This window comes from Rana temporaria, chromosome 2 (assembly GCF_905171775.1).
Source record: "Rana temporaria chromosome 2, aRanTem1.1, whole genome shotgun sequence".
NCBI lineage: Eukaryota > Metazoa > Chordata > Amphibia > Anura > Ranidae > Rana > Rana temporaria.
The window spans coordinates 210,714,454-210,726,572 of record NC_053490.1 but is presented as its reverse complement, the minus strand read 5'-3'; the positions used below and the strand labels follow the sequence as shown (position 1 = coordinate 210,726,572).

Sequence of the window (12,119 nt, the reverse complement as noted above, 5' to 3'; positions counted from 1 at the left end):
AAGTTTTTTCACCTTAATGCATAGGATGCATTAAGGTGAAAAAACAACCCCTTTAAGGAACTTGGCCACCGTGAAAATCAACTGGAACAATGCATGGACCAATTTACAACAGTGCTGGAAGGGCACAAAAGGTGGAATCCCCCGACTGTACTTAATCTTCTTTGTGATTAACTGGAAGAAAATTGAGCTTGTAGAAACAACTTGAGAGTGTGGGGTCTCCAGGAGTCCATTAACGACTTATAAGGTACAATTACTGCCTTATTCCAATAATTGCTCCAGATATTCCACTGGAGATTTTGGAGTTCAACAGGATTCTCCATGCTTTAACTGACAGACAGCCTGATGGATCACCTAGGGACTTTAGAAAAAAAGTTTTCCTTCTATTGCACAAGGGAGAGACTCTTGCAAGCAACTTAATACTGCCAAAATCCAAAGTTAACAACCTACAGCTGTTCGCAGATATCTCTCCAGTTACCATTGCCAAACAGACAACTCTCAAACAATATCTACAGATTTTATAGTCTTGCGGAATAACATATAGATGGGGGATAACCATTAAACATTTCTTTACCTACCAGAGCCACCAGTTTCAGGCATCCTCACCAGGGGAACTACAGAACCATTTTCAAGAATTAAACTTTGACCTGCCACCATCACAAGCAGCCTCTCTCCCTTCAACATCACCAAATCACCTGTCTTCATCTCAATCGATCCCGGCTTCATCCAATTGGAAGCCCTCATAGCAGTCGCTCCAAAGCTCTCAGTCCCTTTGCACTTTTCAGGCACAGCATTTACATGACATTTCACAGGGCTAAAAACGCTAAGATTTACCACTATTTATTTGTGCTTCCTCAGATTTGTTACACAGCCTATTGCACCCTGTTGTGTGCCTCACTGACACATGTGCTGATTGCCTTTTAAGCCTCCCTTGCCTGGGGCTTTACCCCGTTTGGGACCAGAGTCCTGATAGTCAGGGTTTGGAGGTCTTCCCACCCAAAACCCTTATGAACCTCCAAAATTCCAGGTCACTAAAACAGAATTATCAATCCAGAGAGTACTAGAGATCACTTTAGGCTGGCCCCTTGATTTGGGATCGGCGTATTAAGTTACCAAATTCTTCTGTCTAGCGGTGATACTTGTGAGTGTGGATGAAAGAACAAGTGTCCAGCCGGTATCGTGAGTTTCCAAAGCTTTATTCCAAGCCAACAAGGCCAACATCAACAGAACACACAGTAGAGGAAAAGGTTGATGAGTAGAAAGAACTTGTAGCATCAGGCCTTGGATATCAAAAGCATAGAGAGCAAGCCTGCTCTCGGCACAGATAAATCAAAACATCGCCACCTCAGCCAGGGTGGGTAAAGTGCCCTTTGGACAGGTAATTAACTCGGACCTGGCAGCCAAAGGGTCGCTCGCAATAATCAGATCACTGGGAGGAAACAGTGCCTCTGCCACAGCCGTAGTAAATTTTCATAGTATAATCGGAGTATAAGGATAGCGAATCCTCCCAGTAAGTCTTATTCTGTAGGATCACCTACTGACAGCAAATATAGGGTACCTGCCCTGTAGCATGGTGATCGGATCCCCGGTGGTTCGTACAGGCCTCAGGGACAACCTCTGCACTCAGGTTCTCCCGAGTCAATCCCCCACCGTTCAGCCTCCAGCTTAGGATCTGGAACCCAGCAAGCCACTGGGGTCCCTCTCTTCATCAAAAAAAGGCTCCGCAAGGTGCACAGCGTCAACCGGGCAGGCCATGAGGATGGGGCCCGCGGATGCGCGCACCCTGAAGGTGGATGCCGCACCTGGATCTCGAGCCCCGCAGACTAACCAAGAAAAATGTCCGGTGCTCCAGATATACCCCCCCGCCAGCATGCCCAAAGAGGGAAACTCCTCTGATTGGCTGCTGGGGAAGCATGGTTCTGTCAGAACCCCTAGAGTGCCAACTGTCGCCCAGGGGTGGCAGCGCACCCCTGGACACACAGACTGACCCAGGAGGCAGTTCTGAACTGGCAACAGCACAAACTAACAATTAGTGAATGGGAGCAACTGAAATCTCCCATTCCCCACTAACTTTAGAGTAACGCCCCACTAATTTTAAGGGGGGGGCGCTACAACAGTATTTCACCCTGTTCTGCACATGCTCAGTTGCTCTCTATTTTTTGGCATTGTACCAAAAATCAGAGCCACTAGAGGTCGATCTGCTGACATCCTAAAGATTTACTGCTGTTCATGGGGTTCCGGGCTTCAGCAAAATGGCAGCCTCCAGCAAGAAGAAACAGGAGCAATGCTGGAGGCAATTTACCATACACACTAATTTCGGTAGCATAATTATTAATGTGGAATATATGTTCCTTAACAACTCCAGCCCTGGACCATATTGCTGGTCAAGGACCAGGCCACTTTTTGCGATTCTGCACTGCGTCGCTTTAACTGACAATTGCGCGGTCCCAAACAAAATTGGCGTCCTTTTTTCCCCACAAATAGAGCTTTCTTTTGGTGGTATTTTATTACCTCTGCGGTTTTTAGTTTTTGCGCTATAAACAAAAATAGAGCGACTGTCAGGTCACCCGTAGCCAGGTGACAAGTGCACCCCGTAGGTGTCAGGGATGCACCACAGGGTGGTGAATCCTATGGCCGACTACTGCTAGCAGAGACGAAGCGTGAACCTAAGATCACCCAGGGCGCGGAGTCTAAGACCCAGTTTTGTATTCACCAGAGCCTTTGATGGTAAGGATGGTCTTGGCCGCAACTGGGTCCAGGTCGCATCCCCGCGATTCCCCAAGTCACACTCCGCAGGGAGAAAGGGGAAGCAGTCAGCAGGACAAACAGTGGTGATGGGCAAGCCGAGGTCAGGGCAACAGGCAGACAAGGATAACCGTGGGACATGCAGATAGTCAGGGGCACAGGCAGACAAGGAAGTCGGGAACAAGCCAAAACGGTACACGGAAGATGAACGAAGCACTCTGAAAACAGGAACTAGCAACTATACTGCCGACAGGAACTAAGCATAGGGACACTGTTGAACAGCACTGCAGACCTGTAGAGCAACGGTTAATATAGGCTTCCTGGGATGGACTAGGGTGGAGCCATACAGGAAGAGGAAGTGATAAAAAGGGGAACCAGAGCAGGGTCAGCCTCTAATGAACACATGGAGATCAGGTAAGCAGACAGACTTGTTGCATATTCATGACAGCGACAATTTTGAAAAAAATTATATTTTTTACTTTTTGCTGTAATAAATATCTCCCCAAAATATATAAAAAAAATGTTTTTTTTCCTCAGTTTAGGCCGATATGTATTCTTCTACATATTTTTCATAAAAAGAAATCGCAATAAGCGTTTATTGATTGGTTTGCGCAAAAGTTATAGCGTTTACAAAATAGGGCATAGTTTTATGGCATTTTTATTATTATTTTTTTTTTACTAGTAATGGAGGCGATCAGCGATTTTTATCGGTACTGCGACATTATGGCGGACACTTCGGACACTTTTGACACATTTTTGAGACCATTGCCATTTTTATAGCGATCAGTGCTATAAAAATGCATTGATTACTATAAAAATGCCACTGGCAGGGAAGGGGTTAACACTAGGGGGTGAGGAAGGGGTTAAGTATGTTCCCTGGGTGTGTTCTAACTGAAGGGGGGTGGGACTGACTTGGAGAAATGACAAATCGCTGTTCATAGATTGTATGAACAGACGATAGGTCATTTCCCCCCCTGACAGGACCGGGAGCTATTGGCTGCTCGGCGAGATGACGTAATATTACGTGATCTCGCCCAGCAGAGCCGACCTGCCACCGTAAAACTGCGGCGCCTGGTCGGCAAGCGGTTAAAGAACATTGTTCTTTGTTACGGGTAAAGTTATTTTTTAAGGAAGCCTGCACCAATATGTATTTCAGCCTTCTAATACTCTTTATTTATTCATGTCACAAAGTATGTTACCGTTTTTATACAATCCAGATTCAATGTCTTGAAATTTGAAAGATGCTGGAGAAACCATGTCATAGTTTTTCCAACCATGTCGTTTTCCCCTTTGATTCCTCAAAAATAATGGTCACGGACTTAGCAATGAAAAATTATCACAAATCTAGATCATAGTTTATCTTTACTTTACAAATGTTATTAACTAAAGTTTCTTACAAGATTTTCAAGTTTAACAGCATGCCTAACATTTAATATTTTAAGCATTTTATTCACAAGTCTGTTACCCTGCAGGTGAAAAGAGGTGTGACAATATAACACCACAGGCAATGTATGTTCTGCTAGCAGAAAAAGATTGCACAGAAGAAATGTAGGGTGATAAATAGAAAAACATAAAAACAGAGGGCCAGATTGTGGTAGATTCTGCGGCAGCATAGCTTAAGCCATTTACACTACGCCGCCGCAACTTACTGGAGCAAGTGCCGTATCATTCAAGCACTTACTCCGTAGTTTGCGGCGGCGTAATGTAAATGGCCCGGCGTATCCCCACGTAATTCAAAGGGGGCGGCTTGTATTTAAATTAAGCACGCCCCCGCGTCGATTGAACTGCGCATGCGCCGGGCTGAAAAATAACCCAGTGCGCATGCTCCAGCTCACGACGGAAAACGTCAATGACGCCGACGTGTGCGTCATTGACGTAAAGTCGTATTCAAGAACGACTTAGGAAAACGACGTACCCGACGGGAGAAGACGACATACTTAACATGGCATACGGCGGACTGGCGTAAGGTTACCCCTCATATAGCAGGGGTAACCTTACGCCTACGGAAACGACGTAAGCGACGACTACGCGACACAAATTCGTTCGGGAATCGGCGTATCAGGCTCATTTGCATAGTCAAATGAGACCTGAACGTAAACGCCACCTAGCGGCCAGCGGCGAATTACATTTAAGATCCGACAGTGTAAGTGACTGTCGGATCTTGGCCGTATCTATGCGAAAATGATTCTAGGAATCACTCGCATAGATACCCGGGTCAAAAAACAGAGATACGACGGTGTTTCCTGAGATACGACGGTGTTTCCTGAGATACACCGTCGTAACTCTTCTGAGAATCTGGCCCATAGAGAAGATCGCGCTAATGAACATGATAAGCTGTATGCAAACAGCTGACCTCAATTGAATGAAACAAATAATATAAAAAAATTTTTTATCATATATGAAGTCTTAGTGAAAAATACATAAAAATCAGTAGATGGTGATAATTGAAGTAAACCAAAGTCCACCATGAAGGAAAAGTGAAACATCCCAGGAAAAGTGATGAGAAAGGCACTTCCACCAAAGACAAACACTGCCTCTTACCGAATCCTATTGGTCTCTGTTTAAAGAGACCCAATACAGCATGAAATGATGTTATCCTCAAACAGGTTACCCAGCTCAGGACGCCCAAAACGATGGATGATCTCAGCCAACCCAGGATAAGTATATGTAAGGAAGAAAGGACTCACATAGTGTAAAATCCTCATGTTTAATAGGGAATAAAAGGAGTTGCACTTACATCAGGTAAATGAATAAAGGCATCCAGTAAAAATCAAGCCGGCCAGCTCTCAAAACAAACAGCCCGTATCTTCCGGGTCCGATCACAATGCGCGGTGACATCAGAACGTCGCCTCCCTACATTTCGTCTCGAAGGGGACGTGGTCACGGGATGCTAAATAGACCTCGTTTTGCACTGCATTACAGACAAATGAGCACCCAACCCCATAGTTATTAGGGCACCCAAGGCTGAACCATTCTCTCAAACTGGAGTAATGACATTTGCCCAATGCTCCACAATGCCCTCCCACCAACATTTATTGAGCTGTTTGGCTTGTACAAGCTGTTATATATACTCAATGTTTAGGAACCTCGTGGACAGAAATGCCAGACAAGCTCCACATTACAGCCACCATTCTTCAGCCTGTTCCTTTAAACTATGAATAAGCATCACCCACATGGCAGGAAAAACTTTCCTTCCAGGAGTTACATCGGTGAGCAATGCAATAATGTAATACAGACCGACTCCACCTTCTTTTAGGTATTCAGGGCATTATTCCTGGGTAAACTGAGTCATATAAATGTAGCAGAGTCTGACTTACAGTTCTGCCCTTTCTGCTGTTTATTTTAGGTGTCCAGGACATGAATTGGTAAACTGAATCTAATCATGTAAAAGAACAAGCAGAACAAGCAGAGCACAGGAAGGTGTCAGCAATTTTGTTCACTTTGTTGAGAATAAAAAAACAATCCATTTACATTTAAAAACAAAGACATCCAGCCTGGTAGAGGGGCAGAGTCGCTAATTCACAGGGTGCCACAGCATAACAGATCCAGATATAGGGGGACCAGGATCCACATATAGCACAGAATGCCTAAGAAAGGGGCTAATAGCCCAGAAATGCACTGCTTGTGCTCCCTGTATCCCAGACCACTGGGGATCAGTGTATTGCTGGGCACCCTGTGCGTGTCTCCCCTGCAGCTCCAAAGCTCTGGTCTGCAACTTCCAGTATACTGCATTACTGGCTTTCTGCAGCGTATTCACACCTGTGTTGTATGTGGACCCAGGCTCTCCCCCATCTGGATCAGTTATAATGTGTTACCCTGTGAATGGGTGACTCTCTACTAGACTGGATGTCTCTGTTTTTAAATGTAAGGGGGTGCTTTTTTTATTCTCTACATAGTGAACAAAATTACTGACATCGCCCTGAGCTCCGATACAGGTCCTTCCCCAAGTGGGCTTGCCATGGATGCTGCATTCGATGTATGGTGGACCCTGTTCTAAAGCACAAAATGCCATATCCAGCCTATCCCTACCTTTATGACAGATGCCATAACACTGTATTGTTTCCAGTTTGATTAAGGTCTATTGCGATTTAGACTATCCTTTTGGACTTTCTTCACCCATTAATAGTTCACAAATTAGCGCAACAGTTTATTTTTTTTAGGTATCCAGGGCATTATGCATTGGTAAAGGGAGCAATCTAATAATATAAAATAGACTCGTACGCAGGTTAAGGTGTGACTCACTAGGTGGCCAACTTAAGAGTGTAACTCTTTTAAATCTTTCCATGAAGGAGCGTGGGGTCACTTCCATCCTGGCAGAATCTCCTTATATATGGTGGGAGGAGTTTAGTTTAGGGATAAGAGTGGAGAAGATGTGAGAGATAATCACTTAAAGTGATATAAAAGTCTTGTTTTTTGTTACAATACTCCTGGTATCCAACAGCACTCTGGCATGAAGCTGGTTCACCCAGATGTCACACTCAAACTGCCCCTTGGTCTGGTTCAGTTGGGCAGCACAAACCCTTTGGGCATAGTAGGACATCCTCTGCACAGCTTCACACTCCATTAATTCCTATTGCAGAGGACAAGGGTCCTGGATATGGCACTGGGTATGGCACTGCCAGTACAGCACATTCTTGTTCCTATATGCCAGAGTAGAGCTTTGGGATGCTGGGGTGGTCGATTCCCTTGCTTACTGACTCCCAGGTTTGTTGGTGGCTTGACTCCCCTCACCGGTAGGGGTCCTCAAGATTTGGCATGTCCCAGTAGATCCCCTATCACTGTCAAATGATCTACCATTTCCACAAGTCAGTCCATTGTCTGTGGTTACCCATGGCTAACCCAACTCTGCAGCGTCTTAGGTAGAGCCCATAGGTAGTGGTCTACGACAACATGTGGCCCTGTCATCTTTTCCAGTTGTAGACACTTGGTAACCAGTTGCAAAAGGTAGTGCATTTGGGACCATGATGATTGGCTAACCTGGTGCGTCGAGTGTGCCCGCATACAAGCACCAAATGTAATATGGGGCCCAAGATCACCAGCACTCATTTGTAAATGCAAAAGTTTTTTTATTAGTTCCTCCAAACAGGTCAACATAAATAGCTTCCTTCAGCAAAAAAAGGTAAATAAGCAGTTCAAAGATCTAGTACAAAGGAACCAGGTGACTGGCACACTGGTGTAGGCTTCCTCCGTGTTTCAGGGTGCCGTACAGGCTGCAGGGGTTCAGCATCCAGTGTCTTAGTTCCCAGAACATTCACCTTGCTCACAGCTCATGAACTCCTCCACACTGCCTAATTGACACATGTGCTGATTGCCTTTTGAGCCTCCCTTGCCTGGGGCTTTACCCCTTTGGCACCAGAGTCCTGGTAGTTAGGGTTTGGAGGTCTTCCCACCCAAAACTCTTAAGAACCTCCAAAATTCCAGGTCACTAAAACAGAATTATCAATCCAGAGAGTACTAGAAATCAGTCCTCTCTCTAGACAAACTTACCCAGAACATCTCACCCTGCACGTTGAGAACCCCTGAGTACCAAGCAATATCTCAAAAACTGTCCCCTTTAAAGGGACCATCATTCAAATACCGGGGAATATACCTGCTGTCCAGGACACATTCCTGGTGTCCTTTACAATTGGTAAAACCAAAACAGGTTTTTCTTTAATATACTAGAATTATTTTAAAACACATTTGATATTGTTAAAATCCATAATTAAACCAGATACTTTCAAAATATGTGTTTGAAATTCTACTTTAAACAGTAAGTGCACCTTTTAAGTGTTACTAAACCCACAACAGTAAAATCAGCCTGTATATGCAGTAAGGCATGCTTGTTATTGTTACTGTGGGAACCCATTCTGCACATACTCAGTTTGGTGTGTATTGCTAGAGAGGTTTTTTTTTTCTTGGGAGGGTGCATGTGATCAGCACTGTGCAGACAGAGGGTCATGGCTCATGCAACATCATAGGGCAGTCAGAGTGAAATTAAAACCCCACCTACAAGCTTTAACAAGACACTGATAGAAGTAATAAGACTGCTATATACTGCAGCTAAGAAAATATATTTATCAGTTTATATTTACTGTGTACTGTGGGAGACCCAGGGCTCAAGTCCTGCGGGAACACGTGGGAACGGAGTTCCTGCACTTTTTTCACAGCAGGAACGCAGTTCCCTTTGCAGGACTAGAGCAGCCGAGCCGCCCGAGCCAATCCTTCACTAAGCGGCGATGCCCAGCTCGAGTCACTGTCAGGGGCAGGCGAACATTAGTAATCCTTTATGTTACTGGTCGCTTCCTATATATGGATTCATCGGGTAGTGTGCGAGTATTCCGTCACTTCCTCGATGCCGCAATGTCTCCTGGGAGCTTTTGTCATTGTTCCTAGGAGACGTTGCGGAGGTCTGCCGCGACTTATCGCGGGATTTACAAAGAACTTGCGGTTTAGTAATTATGCATATAAGCATACCTTTTTTTTTTTTTTGGTGGGGGGAGTGGATCTTGGGTGGGAGTTCCTACACTTTTTTCCCCAGGACTTGACCCCTGGGGAGACCAGATATAGTGAATGAAGGGTCCTGGGTTTAGTAACACTTTAAAAAAAAACGAGCATTGAAAGAGTTTGCCCACTGACAACAAAACCCTTACAATGATTAGAACAGTAAGTACTTGTATATAGCTATCAATCAAAATATTCTTTTACGCATTCTTTTTTATTTTAAATTGTAATTGCACCTTTAAAAAATGCTTTTGAAAGAGTTAGCCGATTTGCAGCAAATCTCTAAAAATGCTTAGAAAAGCAAGTACGTACTATAAAGCTATCAATCAAAAGATTAATGCCAACACACACTCAGTTTCTTACTGAGATTAATCAAATATAGTTACCTTTTGGTAGTGCGAAAGGGTTTAAGTAGTGGCAGGCTGTGCTGGTATTTCTCTGCAAAGCAAGGCTTGTCAGTGCTGTCCATGGTGTCTTTGTAGCAGCTCATGGTGTCTAAGCAAAATAATCACATGTAATACTAACACTGAGAATAAACAAAGTATTAAGCAATAAAAAGGGCTATCAGAAAACTTCTAAACACACCCTCTGGTTATTTATACATTGCATTCGTTCCCATCATGACGATGCAAAAACGATATAACGAGGCAGCAGAAGGTACATTGGAAAATATCCTAGTATTACCCTGCGCACAGAGGTGTTCCAATTTTTCTTGGAATTAGAAAGGACACCGGTCGCTATCTGGAGAGACAGTTAAAGGGGTTGTAAAGGTTCGTATTTTATTTTCTAAATAGGTTCCTTTAAGCTAGTGCATTGTTGGTTCACTTACCTTTTCCTTCTAAATTTTTTTTTTCTTTGTTTTTTTTGTCTGAATTTCTCAATTCCTGTTCCTACTCAGTAAGGTGTTCAGTAGGCTGTTCTAAATGACTTTCCACAGCTCAAATGATGGTGGAAAACTTACTGAGGAGAAACAGGAAGTGAGAAATTCAGACAAAGGAAAAAAACATTTAGAAGGGAAATGGAAGGAAAAGGTAAGTGAACCAACAATGCACTAGCTTTAAGGAACCTATTTAGATAATAAAAGACAAACCTTTACATCCCCTTTAACCCCCCAGGCAGTCTGACTCGGGGTGAGATTTTCATACCAAAAGCGGTTACCCCGAGTCAGACTCGGGCTCGCCTCGCTGCAGCAGCAGACAAAGTTACTTACCTTGTCCCTGGATCCAGCGATGCCACCGCGCTGTGTGAGCGAGCGGGACCTCGCTCGATTCACACAGTGTCCTCCTGTGCCGCCGATCTCCGTTCCCTGCGACGTTACGACGCACGGGAGCGGAGAACGGCACCAAATTCAAACACGTAAACAAACACATTACATACAGTATACTGTAATCTTATAGATTACAGTACTGTATGTAAAAAATACACACACCCCCCTTGTCCCTAGTGGTCTGCCCAGTGTCCTACATGTACTTTTATATAATAAAAACTGTTCTTTCTCCCTGCAAACTGTAGATTGTCCATAGCAACCAAAAGTGTCCCTTTATGTCAAAAATGGTTTTAGATCAGCTAGAAAACAGCGATAATAAATTATAATCACTTGCAGAATTGTGCGATAGCGATTTGTGGGGAAATTCGTCATAAAAAAATAAAATAATAATGACAGCAACAATTCTACAACTGAGCAAATTTCAGTGATTTTGAGTCGAATACATTATTGAATAATTTTTATTAGAATTATATTATTATTTGTTATAATTATTTATAATTATTTATTATATTATAATTTATAATTTTGTTTTTAAAAAAATGTCATACCCGGGATGCCTACTAGACTCTTGTTTGGTCAGATTTAAGTGAGTTATTCCTAAAAATTACAGACCTACAGTATAAAACGCCAAATTTCCTTGCAAATAATGGTACCGCTTTCAGCATGTTTTTTCTGAAAGAATCATACCGCCAGGGAGGTTAAAGTATATCCAAAGCCCAAATTGTTTTTGTCTCTGTTTTTAGTTAGGGAATTCTTAAAACCCCTAAAATGTTTTTTTTTTTTTTTGCTGTCTGTGTCCCATTGTCCTTCACTGCTTGTGTCCCCGTTGGACAATTTCGTCTGTATTCCTGTTCCAGTGACAGCTCTACATTTTTAGATTTGTTTAACAGTTTAACAATGGTCACCAGGACCAAATAAAGAGGGTGACAGCAGACATTGCAGACAGCAATACAACCCTAATAGAGGTTTAACCATTTCATACTCTATCCTAAACAAAAAATATACTTTTTTTTTTGGCTATACTATACTATGTGCTTAAAAAAGGGAAATACCAGTGTTTTGTCATTAAAGAAGTTACTCTTAATTGTATCACTCTAATTAGTTCTACTGTAATATAAGACTTTTAGTGACCCTCAGTTATCATTCTATGTGTTGTGTATGCTAAATATATCATGACATGCAGAGAGGTGCAACAAAACATTTGCAGGAAAAAGTTAGTCGTCCTTACCAGTGTCATCAAGCTGCCCCAAGAAAGAGCTGCTGGGTAGTTACTGTTGAGAATCCAAAATTATAGTGCTGTGCCAGGCACATTACAAAGGCTGTGACAGCACCGTGACGGGCTTAGGAATATTGTGTGACTTTGTAACCAACTTTTGACAGCTAGAATTGGAGAACTCACCCACTGCTCCCTGCACTGTGATCCTCCCTCCCATTGCAGAGCAGTCACGCCTGCTGCTTACTACCTATTCTGGGCTATATATAATACTCTACATACTGCACAGCTGACAGCTTAGACTGTGAGCACTAGCTAGTGACTCCTTTCAAGGCAATCTTAGATTATTGATAACAAGATATTTTTCCACTTAAATAAACTTATTGAAAATATTTTCACTTTTTTTTTTTTTTT

At 43.2% G+C, this 12,119-nt stretch overlaps 1 protein-coding gene across 1 annotated transcript in view; it reads right to left on the bottom strand.

Annotated features, from left to right (window-relative positions):
- The window catches only part of LOC120926435 (multidrug resistance-associated protein 5-like), a 124,529-nt gene extending 112,622 nt beyond the window's left edge, over nucleotides 1-11,907 (bottom strand). Inside the window, exons 1-2 of the mRNA XM_040336345.1 lie at nucleotides 11,721-11,907; nucleotides 9,612-9,720 (exon numbers count right to left, since the gene is read on the bottom strand). Coding sequence (XP_040192279.1) covers nucleotides 9,612-9,715 — 104 coding nt within the window. The 5' untranslated portion in view covers nucleotides 9,716-9,720; nucleotides 11,721-11,907. The remainder of the gene's footprint in view (nucleotides 1-9,611; nucleotides 9,721-11,720) is intronic.
- Between the last annotated feature and the right edge of the window lie 212 nt (nucleotides 11,908-12,119).